The sequence below is a fragment of the Leptonychotes weddellii genome, chromosome 5 (genome assembly GCF_054177405.1).
Source record: "Leptonychotes weddellii isolate Sample4059 chromosome 5, ASM5417740v2, whole genome shotgun sequence".
NCBI classification, from domain to species: Eukaryota; Metazoa; Chordata; class Mammalia; order Carnivora; family Phocidae; genus Leptonychotes; species Leptonychotes weddellii.
The window spans coordinates 29,202,853-29,225,248 of NC_138373.1; the positions used below are offsets into that span (position 1 = coordinate 29,202,853).

At 54.0% G+C, this 22,396-nt stretch overlaps 1 protein-coding gene across 2 annotated transcripts in view; it reads right to left on the reverse strand.

Annotated features, from left to right (window-relative positions):
* Positions 1-351: 351 nt before the first annotated feature.
* Positions 352-22,396, reverse strand: part of ABAT (4-aminobutyrate aminotransferase) — an 84,625-nt gene continuing 62,580 nt past the window's right edge. For both annotated transcript variants that reach the window (XM_081820060.1, XM_081820061.1), the window contains exons 7-16: positions 16,391-16,471; positions 15,473-15,565; positions 14,908-14,970; positions 12,705-12,768; positions 12,086-12,234; positions 10,829-10,966; positions 9,875-10,042; positions 8,400-8,546; positions 5,842-5,953; positions 352-4,685 (exon numbers count right to left, since the gene is read on the reverse strand). In XM_081820060.1, the coding sequence (XP_081676186.1) occupies positions 4,564-4,685; positions 5,842-5,953; positions 8,400-8,546; positions 9,875-10,042; positions 10,829-10,966; positions 12,086-12,234; positions 12,705-12,768; positions 14,908-14,970; positions 15,473-15,565; positions 16,391-16,471 (1,137 nt within the window). In that variant the 3' untranslated portion in view covers positions 352-4,563. The remainder of the gene's footprint in view (positions 4,686-5,841; positions 5,954-8,399; positions 8,547-9,874; positions 10,043-10,828; positions 10,967-12,085; positions 12,235-12,704; positions 12,769-14,907; positions 14,971-15,472; positions 15,566-16,390; positions 16,472-22,396) is intronic.

A 22,396-nucleotide genomic window follows, 5' to 3' on the forward strand; every position in this document is an offset into this window, starting at 1 on the left:
TCCAAGGCTAGTGGGCAGACTGGTAGCTAGGCTGACCGTGAGAAGGGTCCTGGAGTGGAAGACAGTCCCCACCCTCACCCAATCCGAAGCTGACTGCATGTGTCTACACACACGTTTGTTTATACACTAATAGACCATCTTTCATACAGCTGTGTGTTTCAGATCCTGGCTTCCAAGCTGTGTGATTTTCAGCAGTTCCCCCAACGTCCCTGAGCTTGTTTCCTCATCTTGAAAATAGGCATACGAATACACAGCTCATAGGTTTTCCTGAAAATTATAAAGATCCCGCAGAATATGCGTGCACATAGTAGATGCTCAACAAATGATAACTATCATTACTAGATGTGATGATTATGATTTTTAAAAAGATTTTATTTATTTGACAGAGAGAGCACAAGCAGGGGGAGCGACAGGCAGAGGGAGAGGGAGAAGCAGGCTCCCCACTGAGCAGGGAGCCCGATGCGGGGTGTGATCCCAGGACCCTGGGATCGTGACCTGAGCCGAAGGCAGATGCTTAACGACTGAGCCACCCAGGTGCCCCACTATATGTGATTATTTTAAAAACATGTTTAAAGGTAAATCTTATTTTCCAAGAGAATTCTCTTATAGACATGCTGCGTGTCCAAAGTGGAGGAAGCCTGGAAAACGATGGGACCCACGCCTTGCCTAGTTTTACAGGGTCGCTGACACAGCTGGGAGCGTTGGTAAGGCAGGAGCCCACGAGCCCCGGTCCAGGTCGGGCCGCCAAGTTGCCCTGACTGTACAAGATTCCTGACTGGTCTCTCGGTCTCCCCATCCTTTCCAGGAGCGCTCAGCACGGTGGGTGACCCCCCTGCTCCCAACCTGCGGCGCCTGAGCCACAGTGTGGAAATGCCGTGCCTCTGAGCAGGGCGGGGGAGGCCCTCTGCAGCCGAGCCCTGCCTGTTTCTTTGGTCCGGTCTCTGGCTCCTGTGGTCCTCTCCCTGATCGCACCACAGAATGCCTGCCCTCACCCTGCCGTCGTGCCTCCAGTTAGCTTTGCTCTCGGCCTGGACTGCCTTCCGTCCCTCCTCAGAGTCACTGCAGCAGTTCCGACTCGACCTTGAAGATGGAACTCAGGGACCTAACTTCTACTCCAACTTTGGGACCTGCCCTTTGTGCCTCTACAGCAGCCAGGGTCTGCCTGTATTCCGGTCCCTACACTGTGGCTTGCTATGACCTCTGCCCTGCCGGAAGATGACCTGAGTGTAAGGACCACGCTTTGTCCACCCCTGTGCCCCTGTCACATGGTGAGTCCTCGATGAGCTTTGGTGAGGTTAATGGCCTCACGGTGCTTCCTGAGCCCAAGGCAGACTTATGCAGCCAGAGGAATCCCCCAAGGCCTCTCTAAGCGGTATGTAATTGGTGCTTAACATGTACTTGTCAGACAATGACTTAACAAAACTTTCCAACCCCAAAAAGGCCACGTTCATGCTGATGTTTCCATTATAAATTTTTTTTTAATTAAGAATACTGATTAACAACAGGAAACAGATTTAATTCACGGAATTGTGCATATGGTCATCAGTTACATTGTGACATGTTAATTTCCTTATCATTTATTGGCACTGTCAACAGAATACTGTAAACAAGATCACTGTGAATGCGTAAGTCGGCGGAGCTCCCTAGCTATGGTTCTCTACCATGAGCTGATATACGTATGTGTATATATATATATGTGTGTGTGTGTGTGTGTGTGTATGTATAGAGATAGGTATAGATACACAGGTATATTAATGTTCTGCACACTTTTGCATGGTTACTGAGTGTCAGTAAAAATTATAAAAAAAACACCCATTTATAATAAAAGTGAGGATGTGCTAAGACTTGCTATTACAGGACCTTGTTTTCTGTAAAAGTGACAAGACTTGCTAGAGATAGTTACTAAAGTCTATGGCACTGATGAGCGATGGATTCATTCCCAGACCGTCGGCCACAGAAGCACTCCACGGGCCCCACCCTAGTCAGCCACCTGTCAGCTGGGCTCCCCGTTTTTACTCACCTCTCTCCCTACAATTGTGAGCCCTGCCGAGAGTCTTTTCCTTCAGATTCTTCCAGCTATACCCCCACCCCCAAAAGAGGATGCCTCAGGAACTCATGTGATGCCCTGAGCCAACAAGAGCGTGTTGAAAAATGGCTTAAAAAGTTTCATGAGAAGTAACTTCCCTTGGTAAGGAGTAAATAAGTCTGGAAATGACTTTCCAGGTAAAATGATTCGTTTCTCTATGATTGCCCCGTGGGAGAGAACAAAATATTTATAGCCACTCTCTCCACCGAAGAGAGCTGAGTTTCTAGTTGCGCCCTGGCTTGAAAACCTTTTGGACTCCGGGACCTTACCGCATGTTTGCACCCAATGCTGAAGTTCTCCAGAGAAAGCATACTTATGCCAATAAATGAATTATGGTTTGGTTCGCATCTGATTTGTTTGTTAAATAAGGCCTTAATCTTGGGATATTGCCTGTGGAACCTGGATCCCCAGTGGAAGGTGTGAGTCTGTGAACTGATGTGCCTTGAACGTGCTGTCCCCTTTTGTGTGACACTCCTCCTTGCCTTGTCTGCTTGGAGAACTCTTGCTCATTCTACCAAACCCTGCTCAAATGTTACTTTCTCCCCGAAACCTCCTGAGCCTGCCTGGCACTCCCTCTGATTTCCCGACGTTCCCATACATCTGTCACAGCACTTGCCACTTGGCTTGGATTGCTGGTTGAAGAGTCTGTGGTCCCCAATGAGATGGGAGTCCCTGGACAGCAGGGACCATGTTGTATTCCTAGTGCTTAGCGCTGGGCCTGGGACAGGGGAGGGACTTAGCGAAAGTTCCATGAAGGAATGACAGAATAGAGAGATGACCATCCGAGCGAGTGGTACCCGGCACAGAGAGGGGGGCAGACACCTCCGTTCAGCTGGCAGAGCAAACAGCCTCACACTGACACAGTCCTTCTGAAGAGCAACCGTTTGCACGGACCACGAGATGCGGCGTGCGCCAGAGTCCACGGATCTGACCGCGTCTGTCAGACATGCTAGTGCCTTTCCTTCTCTACAAACGTAGGTTGAGGACCCCTTGGAACAGTGGAAGCAGAAAAGAAAAAGAAACCACTACCACCAGCTTGAGGTGTTTGGATGATTAAGTTATTAGAAGAGCAAAGTGCTGGACTGAAAACCCTGGTGTGTCCATCTCCCGAGACAGCCGAGCCGGCAGGGGGAGGCAGAGCGTTTCCCTCGGGGCAGGGGTTACAGCGGGGCCTCCCGAGTCTGCCCACTAAACACCACTCCACTGCTGGGCGACAACCAGAGGCTCTTTGTAGGACATCGGAAGTCCAGTCGGTTCCAAGAATGTCTCACCTCCAGAAGAGGCCCCTTGGCCTCCACCACCGTCCAACTAAGCATTTAACTCATCTGCCTGGTAAGTTACATCCTGCTCTCCATCAGGAAAACCTGTAATCTGGAGCGGCAAGTACAAGGAAACCACCTTGAACCAACAGGCAATCTTTTCTGCATGGTGCTCTGGTGCCTTGAGTTCACGGTGCTTCCCTCAAGAAATCTAGTTCAGCAACTGGTTGCCCGTGTTGGACAGCTTCGCACAGCTCTGCCATCCAGTGAGGCCTGCTCAGGAGTGGAGCGGAGGCCCCCGGGGTGAGGGGTCCACGGGTCAGACCCCTGATGCCCGGGGAGACAAGAGGAGGTGGCTCTGCTGCCCCAGGGCCTGGGCTTCCGCTCCCGGTTGACTGGCTTGTGCCTCTGCCCTTTTGGCTCCTGTGTGTCCCGTGGATGCCCAGGCTGCAGTCCCCCCCACCTCCGAGGACTGGGATGACATTTAACAGAGGGGACAGAGTTGGGGGAATGGAGAGTGGCGAGTAAGAAGTGCCAGAGCTGCCACCCAGAGATTCTCCAAGGCCAAGGCCAAGCCCCATCAAGGATGGAATTCACAGTTCAGAGGATCCCCAGATGCACTGAGTGGAGCGGCCCGAGTCATCAGGAGGCCACAGGACCCCTTCCCACACTGCAAGCTCCAGCCTGATGTTCCTACTGTCCTGCCCTTGTGTGATTTGTCCTGTCCTTTGCTGAACTATGCATGGGACCTTCTCAGAGCTCCAGAGCCGGGCGGGAGGGGGCGACCATGTGGGGAGCCCGCATGGTCAATCACTCAGTATGGCACTTGAGAGGGACTGGAACCCAGAAGTCCCAGCCCCCATCCCGGGAGCAGCTGTATTCCCTTCCTGGCTTCCAAAGACACTGTTGGGGTCAAGGTGGGCACATATATGGCCAGGACCCTCATGGCCCTGCTGAGACGATGTCCAGGGCTCACGCAGACTTTCTGGGCTTAGACCCATGTGCGTCATTGGCTCTGCAGGGAGGAAAATCAAAACCAGCCCTTCCCGCCTGTCCCCACCCCCCTAAAGCCATCACAAACACCCCCTCCCCACAAAGAACCCTTCAGTTTACGCATTCGCCTCTGATACTTTAAGTGAAAACATGAATTAGGCAAACTAATCAATTTGACAACAGTTGAGATCGGGGCTTTCTCAGAGTGTAGTGGAAATGGCTTCTTTACTTGAAGTCTGCTAAGATGTCGCTGAAAATATTGAGGAACAGGTGCGCGTGGTGATCCCTGAAGACCAGAGTGGGGCGGAACCGAATGGATCTGTCCCCGCAGCCTCCCAACACCACGCCTGAAAGCAGAGGCGGGGGGTGTGGTCAGCGGCCTGGGCGCCAGCCGGGGGCTGCACATCTTCCTTCCGTCCAGCTTCCGTCTGTCCTTCCACCCACCCCGCCGGCCGTTCTCTCCTTCCCTCCCTCCCACCTCGAATGCCTGCTCTGCTGCCCCTGAACCAGGCCCACTGAGACCTGCCTTCCAGAAACTCATGGTGGGGTCAGGAAGGAAAGAAGCAAACGGAGGTGATGCAGTGCGGGCAGCCGGCAGCAGGTGCAAGGGGCACAGCTGTCACCAGGGGTGGTCGGGCCTGCTGATTTTAAAGGGTGTCTTGCACACTGACTGGCTGGGTGTTCTGGTCAAGGTCTCGTAGCACCCCCGAAACAGCTTTCTCATTACAGAGGAGATGAGTTACCCCTGCTCCTCGGGAATTCTGAGATGGAGCAGTGAAGGGGCTGAGTCTTGCTTGACCCATCTCAGGCCCTCTGATCGCACACTTTGACCCCCCTGAGCCTCTCCCGTGGCTTCCCATAGCTCAGGAAGAAGCTGGGACTCTTGAACGGGCTCCACAGGCCCATGTGACATGCGCCTGGCAGCCCCTCCCCACACTCCGTTCCAGATGCTTCTCTGCCTCTGTGGGCTCCATCCTGCCTCAGGTAATTGCACACGTGCCTCCCTCTGCCCGAATGCCCTTCCTCATCTTCACCTGGCCAGCCCTGGCTCACCTGGCTAGACCTAAGGTAAAATGCCTCTTCCTCAAGGAAGCCTCCCCTGATTTCCTGGTCTTCACACTCCTCCCCCCTCACCCCCCCGCTATTCCATCCTTAGCCTCCTTTCCTTCTTCCTAGGATGCAGAACTACAACCTATGGTTTATGAAACGCCATCTCACATGGTCCTTCCTGCTAGACCCTGAGCTCCTTGAAGGAAGGGCCCCAATGGTCTTGTTCCTTCATCATCTCAGTTCTCTCCTCTGTTAGTGCAACTCACCACCTCAGTGAATATCTATCAAGTGAATGAATAAGGAAGTCTGCTGGCCACTTCCCCTTCTTTTGAGAAAGAGCACTCAGACTGTTTTCAGCCCCACAAATCCCCTGCCTCCCTGCGCCCCGCGGTGCACCCTCCCCAGGTGACCTGGGTCCCTGATGTGGCTCAGCTTCCAGTCCTGTTCACTTACCTTTGTTTCTGGCTATTAAAATGAGTTTATTCCGTATGGTTTCATCAGGAGTGTCGAAGGAGCAAAAGGTGCCTCGTCCTCTCACTCTGCTGATGAACTGGGGGTACCGGGCCTGCAGTGGGGGGAAAAGGCTGCATCAAAGCCCGTCACCCAGGCAGCAGCCGGGCTGTGAGCAGCTCCTCACGTGCCCCCCAGGGTCTGGCCTTCGGGCCTCTGCACGTCCGGCACAACGGCTGTGGGGTTACGGGCTCTGGCTCTGTACACATCCAGTCCTGAGTCCAGAACCTGCTCTGTGTCTTTCTCCTGATGCACCCTGGGGCCAGTCGCAGAAGTGGCCCGTGCCTCAGTTTCCTCTTCCGTAAACCCAAGGATGCAAATGCTCTTGCCCCCCACACGCTGTGGTGGGAATTTAGTGACCCAGATTTCTATGTCAGGCGCAGGGCTTAGCACTTGGCAGGTGCTCAGAGGATGTTAGCCATCTCTGTCAGCGCTTCTAGAAAACCTGTGAATCTGAGGAGAGGACGCTCATCCTCACTCTAGGCTCTGTGACTGGGTACTGGGTTGAACAGTGCTCCCCTCCCCAAATTTACGTCCATCTGGAACCTGTGAATGTGATCTTACTTTGAAGTAGAGTCTTTGCCGATGCAATTAGTTAGGTTAAGGGGAGGTCACACTGGATTAGGGTGGCCCTAACTCCAAGGATTGGCATCCTTACATGAGGGAGATCTGGACAGAGACGCGGGCACATGGGAACACTGGGGGCAGAGGCCAGAATGCATACCCACAAGCCAGAGGACACCCAGGATTGCTGGCTGCCACCAGAAGCCGGGAGAGGTGTGGGGTGGAATCTCCTTACGCGCTTCCAGAAAGAATCCCTACGTATGCTGCTGTCTCGATTTCAGACTTCTGGTCTCCAGAATGGTAAGAGAACCAATTCTTGTTTTAAACCACCCAGCTTGTGGCCGTTTGTTCCAGCAGCCCGAGGAAGCTACTGCAGTCAGTCGGCGTAGAAGATCTTTGTTCTTCCCCACTCTGTTGTTCATGTGAAGGAAGGATAATCGACAGGGCCTGCGTGACCCCAAATAATCTCAGGGCAGGGGCGCCTGGTGGCTCTGTCAGTTAAGCATCCGACTCTTGGTCTGAGCTCAGGTCATGATCTTAGGGTCGTGGGATCGATTCTCCCTCTGCCCCTCTCCCTGCTCTCTCTCTCTCAAATAAATAAATCTTAAAAAACATAATCTCAGGGCACTGGGGGAAGAGCCAAGGGGCAAGTGTCATCTCACTGGTGGGAAGTGGAGATAAAGCCACATTCTGGTGGTAATAACTGGGCCCATATGTGTGCCAGGCACTTACATGCATGGTCTTGAATCCTCACTCCACCAGCAGAGGAGACCATACGATCTCCACAGATGGGGAAACTGAGGCTTGGAAGTGACTGCAGTACTTCCTCTGTTCTTTCGTGCACATGCTGACTGGCTGGAGGGTCTCACTTTACCCCTTCAGCGTCTGGGCCACCCGGGGACCCCCCAGAACATGGATTTTGAAGTCCACCAGAATCAGGTTCCAGTTGGTGGATTGGGTGCCATATGGAAGCTGTGTCACTTTGAACAAGCTAATGACCCCTCCATGCCTCAGTTCCCTCATCTGTAAAACTGGGATAGTAACAGTGGCTACACTCACGTATCCCTGCTGGACTTCACCCCACGGGCGACTAAGAGCCCCTGTTCCAGGCCGGGCATGCAGCAGGCGCTCAATAAACAGGCTGTTACAACTACTGACTGACCCCCCTTCCCCACCACCCCTGCCATCGCCCTTGGTGGTTCTGCTCAGGCCACGGGCGGCTGGACCCTCCAGCTCCGGGCAGAAGGGCTCTTTGTGACCATCAGCTGGGGAGGGTCAGCCGACCTCCAGCCTCAGCCTGCTGGGTGTGCTCCCGCCGGCCCGCCCCGTCTGGGCGAGTCCTGTGTTGGGTGAGGGGAGGGTGTTGGGCAGAGAGCACCACATAACAAAGACACGCGGTAATAACAGAGCTGTGCTGTCCCACGCGGCAGCCACGCGTGGCCTGAGATGTGGCAAGTGCTACTGGAGCCGTGCTGTCCGTGTAAGGTCCGGGCTGGGTTTCCAAGTCTTAGTGAAGAATACGAAATCCAGCAGTGACTATTTTCTGTATTGACGGCAGGCTGAAATCATTGTATGGATGTAATGAGTTATGTAAAATACATTATTACTAACTTTGCGTCCTTCCTTTTTACTGTCGGTCTGCTATTAGAACGTTTAAAGTTGCTTCTGGGTCTTGTCCCGTTGGACAGCGCTGCTGGGAGTGGTACGTGTAAGAGGACAGGAGCGACAAGGGCCAAGGTGACAAGTCGAGGGAATGTAAGTGGGGCGTTTGCGAGGCTTCTCAGAGGACAGATGCCTGAACTTAAGAGAGCCAGGGGCTGGGAGTGGGGGAGGGATGGGCCCTACAGAAACAGCACGGGAGAGCAGGTACAATACCATGCTGGCAGGTGGATGGTGGGGACGGTGGGGAGCCACGGGTGGGGGTCTGGGAGGGGTACCTGGAGGTCCAGCAGCCCCGTCAGCAGGGCCTTCCCAGCATGCGCTGCGTTGTTCAGCAGGTCCTCCCGCTTGATGATGTTGATGACCTCGGCCAGCAGCAGGTTCTTGGATGGGTCCCCCAGCCAGGTGTTAAAGATCCGGTACGGCTGGAACGAGGCACAGGGTGTCGCCAAGGGTTCACGCACAGGCACACCCTGGAGGGGCCCGCTTCCCTCAGACACATTTGTCCCTCCTTAGGAGGAGAGAAACTAGCCCAGCGAGCATCTACCAAGGCCAGGGAGGGTAACGCACATCATCTCACTGAATTCTTCCTGAAACAACAACCCTCTAGCTAGGTGCTACCGTTAGGGAGACCAAGTCGGCCCATGCCCTGGACAATGCCTCGGTCCTGGTGCAACCACGATAGTTGGCCCTTAACTACTATAATCCTCATTTTATAGAAGAGGAGCCAAGGTTCTGAGAGGTTAGGTGATTTGACCCAGAAAATATAGGTGGCAGAGTTGAGTGGAGCACACCCAGCAGGCAGAGGCTGGAGGTCAGCTAACCCTCCCCAGCTAATGGTCACAAAGAGCCCTTCTGCCCAGAGCTGGAGGGTCCAGCCGCCCGTGGCCTGAGCAGACTCAAACTGTGAGTCTGACTCACAATGACCACCGATTTATTCCTCCATGAATTATTCAGGTGTCAGTGCAGCCAACTAAAACACACTTCCCAGCGTCCCTCGCAGACAGGAGTGGACATGTGGACCGGATCTTAGTCAAAGTATTAGAAATAGAAATGTGGGATTTCTGGGAAGGCTGCTTTATAAAGACAAGAAGGGAGCCACTTCGTCCTTCCCTCCTTTTTCCTTCCTACTGTCTGGAATTGATATGTGATGGCTGGAGCTCCAGCAGTGATTTTGGATCATGAGGCAATCTTGAGGGTGGAAAGCACATACAGGAATGGTGGAAGAAAAGATCCCGGGCCCCTGATAACTGTGTGTGTGTATGTGTGTGTATGAGAACCGCTCTGTAAATCTCGAAGTACAGTGTAGTGGTTTAGAGCATGGGCTCCTCGTTTGAATCCTGGCTTTGTCACTTAACAGGCTGTGTGACCTTGGACAACTTACTTAAAACCTCTCCGTGCCTGATTCTTCATTGGTAAAATGGGAGAGAAAAATAACACCTACTTGGTTAGATTGTTGTAAGGATTAAAAGGACATGAGAAGTACTTAGAACTGGGCCAGGCACAGAGCCGATGCTCAGTTCACAGCAGCAGCTCTTAACAACATTATCGTATGGGCACACGGAAATCAGGAGCCTGACAGTGGGCTGCGAGGAAGTTGCCCTGAACAGATCTGGGTGATCATAACCACTGGCTCATTACATTGGTAAGAAGTGGGTGTCAGGGGCCCTATGTGACCTGGTGGGGGTCCACTCAGCTCTGGGTTTGGAGAAAGGAGTGGTGGTGAGCCAGGAGAGGGCGGGCGGCTACTCACAGCATTGGGCCTGAACTCCTCTTTGTGGAAGAAGCCCCCGGTCATCATCTTCTTGCTGAAGGTCATCACGTCCGCGGGGTCGGCCAAGCCCCAGTGCTCGTGGGCCCAGAACTTGCCGGTGCAGCCCCCTCCTGTCTGGACCTCGTCCACCAAGAAGGCACAGCCATGCTGGCCGAGAAGGGAGAGAAGGAGCAAATCAACACCCACCACTGTCGACCAGCATCCAGCCAGAGACGCATGACCTTCTGGTCTGTGAATCAGGCCCCTGCTCCTGGGCCTTGCACAGCAGCTCCGTCGGAGCTGGACCTGAATCTGTCCTCAGACTGCTGAGATGGAACAGGATTGTAACATCGAGTACGCCCTGAACCCATGCACAGCGACGTTGCATTTGGCTTCAGGCCCCGAGCAAGTAAGCGGCCTCCCTCTGCGGGCCGGCAGTCCCAGCAGAGAGGCCCAGACCTGCCCCCCAGGCTCCAGCTGTCCTGTCTGCCAGTTTGACTCACCACCCTGACTGCTAGTTACTGAGTATTTGTGTTTAGAGCAGCTCCTGTCTCACTGGTGGGATGTGCCAGTTGCACATGCACGAGATATTAAAGTAAACACGTGATACTAGCCTAGAGTCTGCTCATTTTGCATCTGTTGAGTGTGGACCACACTGGGCTGAAAGATGAGGTGGGGTCTGTAGAGAGAAAAGGAGGCGGCTGAGGCCTTCCCAGGCGTCCCTGGATTGGGAAAGTCCCTGACTAACATGGCAGGGTGGAGACTGGTTCTGCAGTGAGATTTGAGGGAGAAACTCCCGACCTTGCCCCTGCCTCCAACGCCTCTATCTGTGAGGCCACTGGGCAGCCTCTGACCATCTGGACACGTGCGAGGACCCCAGAGCTGACCCTTTGCTCCGGAAAACCAGCTGGAGAGGGTCCATGGCCCCGACCAGCCCCAGCCCCATGCACTGACCTTCCTGGAGATGTCTCTCAGCTTCCGGAAGAAGTCATCAGACGCGTGGTTGTCTCCACCCTCAGACTGGATGGGCTCCACGATGATCCCGGCCACCGTCTTCTTCTTTTTCCGATATTTCACAATCAGATCCTCCACCTGCATTCCCGGGGGCAAGTAACAGTGGTTGGCGGAAGCCCTAGTAGGGCAGCGTCCACGGCTGGGCAGGTGGTCCACCCCCACCCCGAAGTGACGCCAGAACACGTGTTCACGTGCACTTCTGGTGAAGACTGTGGCATCCTTTTGGGGCCGCTTGTGTGGGTGGGAATGTGTCCTACTTGGGTCTGGTGCTATAGCACCTGCGGGGGAGAAACTAAGGACTCGGGCCACAGAGGGACTGAATGAGACCACCCAGCATCGGGTCTGGCGTATGGGAAGCGGTTGCTGCCGTCACTCAAGTACATACTATCACTACTGTATCGTTAGTGTGATATTATTACTGGTAGAAGAATCCTTTCTGCGCAGAATCTCAGATGTATATTTGTTTAAAAAAACGGTGATTTCTAGAAAAACTTCCATTACACATGTAGCTAAATATTTCTATTGGACGGGGCTGTACTGGACTCCATTCTCGTCTCTTGTCTTTGCCACTAAGTACCCAGCACCTGGCACCTTGTTCACACGCAGTCCATGTTAATTATTAACTGATCAAAAAGGATGACATGTCTAAGAGGCAAACCAGCCTCAAACCAGCCTCACTGGAGCTCAGATTCCAAGCCTGAAGAAGTTTCCAGTGTCTTTTCCCCAGCAAAGACTCCTTCCAGAGTCTAACATGGAAGCCCAGTATGTGGAACAGATCGAAGGAGGGCTGCTGGGTGTGGCGGAGGCGCGGCAACAGGGGGCTGCCCGTCCTCAGTCCCTCCCCTGCCCCCGCTGCAACCCCAGAGCAGCCCTAGGACTTGGGAGAAGGCTGAAAGCGGTGGATGACAGGGTCCTAGGTGTCCACTCTTTCTATGGGCTGCCCCATATTCTCATAAAGTCCCTCTTGTTCTGGAGTCAGCGAAGCTTGCCCCCAAAGAAACTTAAGAGATACAGAAATCAGGACCAGAAATGGGGTGATGGATGCCAGGAGGCAAAATCAAGGTGTCCGTTACTTTTCCTGGTGCAGAACATGTGGAACACGAGGCCTCTCTGTCCCTACGTCCCTCCCAGGGACCACCACGCAGGTCCCAAACTCTGCTCCTCTCCGCCCGGGGTAAGGAGACGGAGCAGTGTTACCTCTTCCAGACAGCGGGCTTCTTCCTGCTGGTTCTCTTTCACAAACTCTTCCAGAGGGTATTTTAGCCGTGGGAACGGTGCAATGGGCCAGTCAAAGGAAGGGATGTCGATCTTGTGGATAGCTTTGGAGTGCGTGGTCGCTAAGCATCCTAGGCCAGCAAAACAGAAGGCGGTTGGGCTTGGGGAAGTAGGAGGAACAGTCTTTGAAAAGGAGATCATGGGCAATTCAGGCCACGTCTCCCAACGCCCAGGGAGGCCTGCCGCCTGGAGTTCCTGTGACGCCCTGATGCTGAAGCAGAACCTGTGTGCGTGTGCGTCACGTGCACGCACTCTGCTTTCTGGTTCATTGCAGACTGAGCAGATTTCGAAGGCACGGAGCCAGGGTTTGAATGCTGGCCGTGCCACTGGCTGCCCTTGGCCATGTTCCTTCCTTGCCGAGCCTCGACTTCCACGTCTGCAAAGTGGGAATAACAACCCCCCCCCTGCAGAGGACGGTGTGGAGTCAGTGAGACACTACGTGTGAAAACGCCCAAGGTGGGACCTAAGGTGACCGTCACTGCGGTTGCCACTGTTACTCGTACTCTAACTGCTACCGGGGATCACACCGGTCCCTCCTTACCCATGGTCCTCCCGTGGAACGCGCCCATGAAGGAGAGGATGCTGTACTCGGGGCAGCCGGGGGCCTAGGACCAAGAAACAGTGGTGGTCAGTCACAGTCGTAGGGCTGGGGGACTGTACTGCTGACCCCGCGCACCTAGAGGAACACACACGTCTATCAGAAGAAGCCGAGTCCCTTCTCAGGACCAAGGGACAGACCAAGTCCTAAGGTCTGCATCCAGCCCACAGACATTCTGTTTTGCCCTTAAAGTAAAAATGAGATTTAATGTAAGTATCTCAACTTCTGGCTTCTCACAAGTTCTGCATCATCTGGGCCCATTTTCCTCCTGTGGCCACAGCAGGCGGCCAAGCCTAAAGGCTGGATGAGAGCTTGCTGCGCTAGGGCCCAATACCTGCCTTAGGCCTTGACGTCACCTGCTGGTCTGCTATGGCTTTTGAGTTTGGAACTCCTCCTGCGGCCAGACTGCCCTGGCTTCCACTGCCCTGATGGGCCAGGTGTCTCCCGGGACACGAGGCTGGAGTGGGCATCTCACCGGAAGTGCCCTGGGCCTTTGGAAGGGGTCTGTGGGGCTGGGGCAGGAGTGGCACCCTCTTCCTCTAGAGGCTGCCCCGGGCTCAGGAGGGAGCAGGAACTCCCATGTGGATAGCACAGCGGCCTTGTTTCCTGAGCCCCCGCCGGGCCAGACCCGTTTCCAGCTGCTTCATGCAGACGACTGGGGACCCAGAGATGCTGGGAGGCTCATATCGTGTTTCCTCAGGCTGGTTGATCTCCCCCAGGTCCCTGAGAGCCCCGGAGAAAAGCACCAACCCCCCTCTCATCCCCTCCAAGCAAACTCTGGAATACCCTCCTGTCACTTTCCTTGTTTGCCCCCTGATGCAGCCATGACATGTGAGCAATGGGATCTACAAATGTTGATGGAACAGGATGTCCATGGGGATCAGGTGAGAAGGAGGGAGGGCACGATCCTGTTTTTAAAAATGGCCAGAAGGAAGAAGAGAATGCTTAAGTTTATGTAGGTTTGTATGAACACACAGAAAGGGGTGGATTAGGAAAAAAAAAAAAATTTAAGGAAGCATGAAAAGAAATTAAAAGCAATCTTACCACCCAGAGGCAACCCACTGTAAACATATTAGCAGGACTTCTTCCAGTAATCTCCTGTGTATTTATTTACATGGTTGACAGCACAGTGTCCATGCAATTAACATTCCACTGTTTTCACTAAATTACAGCACGCGTGTCTCCAGGCCAAGAGAAACCCTTTGTGACTGTTTTTGCAGAATCTTGTGGATGTATGCAGGGGGTCGTTGAGTTCAGTGGCTCTTGATTTTTTTTTTTTTTAATAGCAGACACTTCTGTCTCAATCACTGAATGGGGGAGGACAGGCCTGCTCTGGTTGAAGCTGGTTGGGGAGCTTGAGATCTACCCACCTGGTTCTTCCTGTGCCCCCACCCCCACCCCTCACCTCCGACACTGGCCTCCTCGGTGTCTCTGTGGATGAAGCCCTACACTTCATTCCCCTGTCCCCGTTACTGGATATATAGCTGGTTCCCAATTTTTCCTGGTTATCAAGACTATAAGCACCAATGGGCTGAACACCCTTGTACATGCCTTTGTGCTGACATTTTGGATGATTCTGGAGAGTATATTAAAGGCTCCTCAGACAGTCAAATTCAGGCAGCTGTCCTGGGAAACTGATGAGTGCTGGTCAGGAAGGGCTCCACTCAGCCTTGATGCCAGGGGAATGGACCAGGGAGTAGGAATGCTTGGGAACCCCTCGGTAGGGACATGATGTCTGTATCCCTCCCAAATATCCATGTGGAAGCCCTCACTCCCAATGTGATGGTGTTTGGAGGAAGGGCCTCTGGGAGGTGATCAGGGTTGGATGAGAGCATAGGGTGGGGCCCTGGTGATGGGGTTGGTGCCCTTAGAGGAAGAGACCCCAGAGTGCCTGCTCTCTCCTGGACATGTGAGGACATGGTGAGAAGGCACCATCCACAGGCCATGCAGAGAGCCTGGCCCAGGGAACGGAACTGACCTTGACCTTGGACTCCAGCCTCCCCAGCTGTGGGAAAATACATCTGTTGTGTAAGCTGCCCAGTCTGTGTGTGGAATTCTGTTACGGGTGCCGAGCTGCATGAGACACCTCCTCCCTGATAGGGCCAGGGTCTGTGAGGGGCCGGGGCAGAGGGCCCGCTGCGCTTACCTGGTTGATCATGCACGTCTCTAGCTCCTCTTTGGAGAAACCCGTTTGACCCCTTTCCTTGTTCTGACAAAACAGAACAGACAAAATCTCAGAGACTCTCCAGGGAAGGAGGGGCTTCCACGTTGCACTCAGACCCATGTTCAGTTCGGGTCCCTAGTGAGTGCTTTCTCCCGGCTATTCACATACACCAACCGGTCCGAGTATGTACTAATGCATGAGATTGTTCATTGTGCTTGCAACAACTTAAGGAGAGGAATACACAGGTGCATTATTGTTCTGTCAGCAACAACAAGAGCTGCTGAGATAGTGTATATGATGCCAAGGAAAACCAGTGTAATGAAATTGGGTTACTCGGGTCTTCCCACCCCCGCCGTGGGAGGCTTGGGAAGCCCTGTCCAGGTAGTGGCCCTCTCTGGATTTTAACCGTGGTGACTGATGTTCACTACTCTGGCCAGGGGGGATGTGCAGCTGGACAGGGGGCGAGTGTGTGGCTGGGGGCTGGGGAGGCTGTGTGTGTGTGTGTGCTCATGTGCGCACAAGCACGTGCTCATGCCCCAAACCTCACCCGGTACCACATGAAGATTGTCTTAAAGGCATTTTCATTTGAGCAGGAGCCGCAGGACATGGTGATGAGCTGGGACATCCCTTTGGGAGCCACCTGCAGGGAGAGAAACAGCTGTGGCCTCGGCTCCATCTTGACTTCCACATGGCCCTAGATGGTGCTGAGCCTCCACAGGGGCACACCCTGGGCACTGGGGGCTGTGGGGCCCAGGAAGGTCCCGAGAGAGGGATCCAGGAAGGTCCTGAGAGCAGAAGGACTGGGAGGGATCCAGGAAGGTCCCGAGGGAGGAATCCAGGAAGGTCCAGGGAGCAGAAGGACTGGGAGGGATCCAGGAAGGTCCAGGGAGAAGAAGGACTGGGAGAACGGACAGGCTGGAGGGCAGGGAGGGATCCAGGAAGGTCCAGGGAGCAAAAAGACTGGGAGAACGGACTTGGGCTCTTCCAGGGTGTGGTGGAGAAGCCCAGGAAGGCCCTGAGGCTGGAGGGCAGGGAAGAAAAAACCACAAAGAAAAGCCCAGACTGTCCTGCCCGGGGCACCCGCCATCCCCTGAGATGCCCACATTTTACAGGTGGGAAGCTGAGGTTCAGAATGACTTTAATTGTAACCACTAAAACCAAAATGTCAGGGAGGGGTGAATAACACACAAAGCTCCGATCATGCAACAAATATTAGTTTCCCCTGGTTCCTTTTCATGTACACAAGGAATCCCTTCTTTTCTTCAAAAGGAAAATTAAAAATGCTCTTCATGAAAGAAACAGCACAAGAGCAAGACTGAAGTAGACATACCCCATCCTCAAACGTGTGGCTCTTAGTCCTTTCCTCCCCCCGCTGGCACCCCCTCCAAGAGATGGAACTGCCTCCCAGCGGGGCTGGAGGGTGGAGGTGGGTCCCAGCAGGGGTGGGCTGTTCCTGAGAACTCACCGAGAGCAAGGACTCCCTGAGCTTCTCCACGAAGTTCTCCGGAGGAAGGATTCCGAGGGCAGGTCTGTTGATGAACATGCTCTGCAAAAAGGCAGGAGACCCAGTGACTTCTCAGCCCTGACCCCGCTCCCCGCCGACCAAAGACCAACCGAGAGCATTTCACAGCAAGTGTGTTCAGATAGGCTGACTTCCCCGCACTTTCAGAGAAATCCACTAGGATTGTTTTAGGTGTAAAAAAGTACCGTCGTATTTCCTGGTTGTGATATTGCACTGCAGTTCTAGAAGATGGTACTGTTGGGGGAAGCCAGGAGAAGGTACACTGTGTACTATTTTTTACTAACTTCCTGAAATTTTATAATTATATTTTTATAATTAAACTATAATTATGATTTTTAAAACCCACCCATCATAGTGGCTAAAAAACAGAGTGGACACTAGCAAGTACTGGGCGAGGATGCAGAGCCACTAGGACCCTCGTTCACGGCTGGTGAGAACGAAGACTGGTACAGTCACTTTGGGAAGCGGCGTGGCCATTTCTCACAATGTTGAACACACATACACCCTGTCAATGGGCAATTCTTCTCCTAGATATTTACCTAAGGGAAATGAAAGCACACGTCCACACAAGGACGTGAGTGTATGTGAATGTGTTCGGTGGCTTTTATTTTTATTTGCCAAAACCTGGCAATGACTCACATGTCCCTCCACCGGGGGAAGGGTAAGTGAAGTGATACCTGCATGCCACGGAAAACCACTCAGCAATAGAAGGAACCATCTACCGACACACGCGCTAACATGAAGGGACACGGAAGAATCTCAAAGTCACGATGCTGAGCGAAAGAACCCAGAATCAGAGAGGTACACACTGCATGGTCCCCTTCATAGGACATTCTGGAAAAGGCAAAACTAGAGGGACACACAGCAGTGCACGGTTGCCAGGGGCTGGGGTGGGATGGACTACACATGGGCTGGGGGAATGTCTGGGTGCTGAATTGTGCTGTGTCTGGATTTTTAAATTCTCTTAAAACAACCTCTGGCCTAAGGAACAGTCCCACACTCAGGGAGCCGCCTTCTTGAAGAAAACCAGCCCCTCCCTGCCTGATGGCTTCGAAACACAGGCGTGCTCCTAGCTGCTGAAGTGACAGGATTGGAGGCACACGCCCGGCCAAGGGTCCCAAATCTCCCCAAAGGCTGGTCTGCAGAGATTTGCTTTAGAGTGAGGATAAAGGAGAACATCTAATTCTGGAAAGACGCCGACCACGGGAGGAATCTCGTCCACGCAGGGTGAGGCTGTGTGCTCAGATGGAATAAGACTAGAGCCCTCTTCCCCTGGAGGTCCAGAGTGCCCCAGGCCCGGGACGGGAAGGGACCAGGGAGGGTCTACACAATGGGTAAACAACGAGGTTGCCAGGAGGTGGATTTGGGTTTTAAAAAGCGATTGGGCCAAGTGTAATGTGGCATCCCGGACTAGAACCTGGAAGCAAAAAACAGACATTGGGGAAAGCGGGGGAATCTGAACGAGGTCTGCACTCCATAACGTGCCCGTGTTTAATTCCTTAGTTTTGACGCGGCGCTGTGGGGAGGGAGGTGTTGGCAGTGGGCGAACTTGGTGAAAGGCAGGTGGGAACTGTCTCCACCTCGTCGGTACATCTGAAGCTAGTCTGCAGTTGCATCACCTAGTTAAAAGCAGGGGGAAGGACCGGGCCTGGGGACTGCTCTGGTTCCTCTCTCATCAGTGCCATAATCTCAGCGCAAATCCAAATTGCGCCATCGCTGCAGAGGGAGGCCTCCTGGTGGCTTTGGAATTGGGCTTGGACTGCTAGATTCATACTCTGTTATTTTTTCTGCTTTGTGACCACCTGGGTGAGTCTAGGGTAAGTAGCTGGGGACATTAACCCTCCTTACTGTAGTGCTGGGAAAACTGAGGACCAGAGAGGTCAAGCAACCTGCCGCAAGTCACACAGACCGGGAGGGGCAGAAGCACGACTCCAATCAGGCTTGCCGACTTCAGATTCCATCCTTTGCCAGACACTGCAGGCAGCCTCCACCCAAAAATGTTAATGCAGGATACGAGTTTACATGGTGCAACCCAGAGACGTTGGCTGGCTTGTAGGGGCATTTCCTTTTAGCTCTGAGCTGTTGGTGGGGCTCCTAAGAAATCAAGCACATTGTGAGATCAGGATTGGGGGAGCGCCATCGCTGGTTGGGGGGAGCAGCTCACGGAGGGGACGGCCATGCTGGCTGGCAGGTTGACTGCCTATCTGGGACCAGGGAGGATGTGGGGGTGGTGTTCTTGTTCAACAAAGCATGACATTAAGAACAGAAGATTATCTGGGACATTGGGTAGCAGAATCAAATGAGGACAGGTTTCTAGAACCCTTGCTGTCAGACTCAGCAGTCGTAAAGTGCAGTGTGAAAAGAATGGGCTTGGGTTTCAGTGGCTGTGCAACCTGGGGCACAGGCTAAACCTCTCTGGTCTTCAGAGTCCTTATCCACCCAAATGGGGACTCCTCCCTTGGTGCCTGTAAGGGGCTGGTGAGAGGGCCGAGCATGCGATGGGGCAGCAGCTCAGTCGAGCCGAGCAGTCACGCAGGGGGACAGGCCTGGGGGTCACAGTGGAGGCACGTGTCTGAGCTGAGCAACTCAGCACTCCCAGGTGTCGCGGACAGGAGATGACTCTGCACTGACCAAGCTACAAAAGGTGGGCGGTGTCATGAGCGGCCCTGGTGACATAAGAAACTGGAACTGGAACTGGAACCCAGAAAGTGGATCCAGGGGCCACGGCTTCGTTTTCTGCAGCCACATGAAGTAATGACATTGGAGTTTAAGGGTGATGTGGTTGGGGTACAAAAGGGTTGACTGGCCCCTTCGTAGGACTTCAACAACCTGGCAGGAACCGGCCCTTGATGGAAGACCTGGCATGTCAGCCAGTGGTCCCCCAGCTGGTGGCCCAGGAGCCCCTGCCCTACTGAGCTGATGGCAGCTACCGCTTCTCTAAGACTGCTGGGGGCTCCTTTCACTTGGCCGACCCCAGACTTCTGCAGGACAACAGCATCAGCACAGACTGAGGTCAAGACTGACGCAGACCGGGACCTCACCAGCACCCAGAACAGTGCCCAGCATGCAGCAGGGATTCAATCAATAACTGATGATTGAACAAAAGTCAAGAAATAAGGCTAAAGAAGCAGGAGCCAGACCACCAAAGGCTTTGCATCTGAAGTGGGGGCACTGGGGGGCATCCCAGAGGCAGGGGGTACAGGAAAGAGTTCCATGCAAGGCGCAGCTCGGAGGAGGTGAGCATGGGCCTGCTGGGGTGGGGGCTGGTGGAGAGGAGCTGCTGGGGACGTGAAGGCCAGGGCTGGTCCCGACAGGGTGAGGGGTGAGAGGCAAGAAGTGGGCAGGAGGAAGGGAGGATGAAGCCGACTCTCCCGGGTTCCTGGCAGAGACAGGTGGGGGCAGGGCATCCCCTGAAATCACGTGTTTTTGGGGATGATTCTGCCTCCGGAGGCAGCTGACACCGCAAATGTGTGTGACATGTTTGTTGACACATTTTTTTCAGCACCAACTGCTGAGGCATCTGGGATCTGCACAACGTTTCGAAACAAAGCCAGGCTTTGAATGTAAACATCCCCATGGAGCCTCCCAAACGGGCTCACCAGGCACCTTCAGGGGGCCACCCATTTCCACTCCAGCAGCCCCTGAACTTGGCAACAAGCAGGGGCGGACGTGTCCCGAAGCCCCTTCCTGCGGGGCATAGCCATCTCTGAGGGGGCACATGTGGTTCCTTCCTGTTACCTTCAACTCTGCGGGTAAAAAGGGATGGGACTTCAAGCCGGGGAGTCGGTTCCCAATGCACCTCCCCCCCGCCCCCCCGCCTTGGCCTGGCTTAGATCTCTCTTGAGGAGTCACACTCGCTGTGTCATTTAGTAGAATGAAAGCCCCGCAGCGACACTGGGTGTGGGTGAGGACGTGGAGCAACTGGAACTCCCACGCTGCTATTGGAAGGGGGGGCTGGCAGGAGCTGTGGCCGCCTGTGTGTGTGCATGGCCACACCAGTGGCGGCCAGCGGCAAGGCACGCACGGGGTCCCCAAAGCACACGTGCTCCAACATTCCCCAGCGGTCTTCGGGGAGGATGACCCAACGGTCCAGCGGCAGTAGGATGGGTCCCTTCATTGCAGTGAACACACATGGGGGAAGGCTAGAAAGCCCTGGGCGCTGATGGCCGACGGCTACACACGAGGATGAATCCCTCAGACGGACTTCGAGGGAAACAAGCCAGGCACAATAAAGACGCACCGCACGACTCTGTGCACGTGGCTGGACAGAATGGAAGAAACGCACCTGTGCTTTAGACCTAAGGGGACGGCATCCGGGCGGGGGCGTGCTGTGGGGACCAGGTGCAACTCACGCATTCTCATCAGGGGTGAGAAACCTCTTCCCCCAGGGATGGGGAAAGCACGGTCTACATGGTACACGTACAGCATATGGCAGAGGAGTATTATAGGCGCTACCTCGGCCTCCAAGCAGATGCCACACCCTCTTGCCATCCCATACCGGGAAGGCGTGACATGCTAAAAGGGACTTTGCAGAAGTGATTAAGGTTCTGGATCCGCTCAGATAGGGAGATTATTCTGGATTTTCCAGGTGGGCTGAGTGCAACCACGTGAGCCCTCTATGAAGAGCAGAAACAGTGGCGCCTGGGTGGCTCAGTCGTTAAGCGTCTGCCTTCGGCTCAGGTCATGATCCGGATCAAGCCCCACATCGGGCTCCCTGCTCGGCAGGAAGCCTGCTTCTCCCTCTCCCACTCCCCGGGGTTGTGTTCCCTCTCTCGCTGTGTCTCTCTCTGTCAAATAAATAAATAAAATCTTAAAAAAAAAAAAAAAGAAAGAGCAGAAACAGAAGGCAGGCAGAGAGAGGACTGGCCTGGCCACGGCTGGTTTGAGGACAGAGGGACCATAGGGAAACCACGAGAATAAGGTACAACGACCTGAATGAGTGCACAAGCAGATTCTGCCCCACAGCCTCCAGCTAAGAGCTGTGAGACCCTACGCAGAGGGCTCAGCTGAGCCCACCAGACTCCTGGCCCACGAAATCTGTGCCACAATACATGGGTGTTGTTGTAAGCTTCAAAACTGGTGGTAATTGGCCATGGCGTCAATAGGAAACGTGGTGGCATTAACAATGCACCATGACGGGAACAATTAGGAAAATAAACGTCTAAAAAGTCTCCTTAAGGAAGTAATAATGAAAGCAGAGCTGAGAAACACCGGGTTATATGGGACGGTTCACTGAGCAGTGCGCTTGGGGGGGATGCGCGTCTCTGTTTGTGTTACGTTCAGTGTGACCGATCAACGGCTTCCTGACCCTCTCCCTCTGGGTGCTCATCTGGGGGGCACCTCTACCCGCCCAGGGCCCATGCGGCAATGTCCGCAGGCAGGTTCGGTTCTCACAACTTAAGACGGGGATGCTCCTGGCATTGAGTCTGGGAGGCCGGCAGTGCCTCTGAACGTCCTATGGTGCCCAGGACGGCTCCCCGGCAGAGAACCACCTCTTCAACCATCACCGGTGCTGAGACTGACATCTGTCTGCATGGTCCCTAAGTCTGCACACTGTCAGGTCCCTGGCTCGGCTCTGGCCACCTGTCCTCTTTTGCTCCTCATCCTCGCAGCTGCTCTCCCTCCCACTCCCTTCTCCCTGCAGGGGTCCTGGAGGCACTTGCTTCTCCTTCAGTCACTTCCCTGGAAGACTTCCCTGACCCTCGGCCCACTCAATCCCCGACAAGCCCAGGCCCCATGGGTTTTATTCCCAGCATCTCCTCCAGCTGTGTGACCTTGGACAAATACTTAACCTCTCTGTGCCTCAGTGTCCTCATCGTAGGATGGGGATGACAATGGGCCCTGCCTCACAGACTTGTCAACACTGTAGCTGTGAAGTGCTGAACAAGTATAGCAAAGACGATACTTTCAGGGATCATTTCTATAGTTCGTGAAGTGCTGAACGCAGTG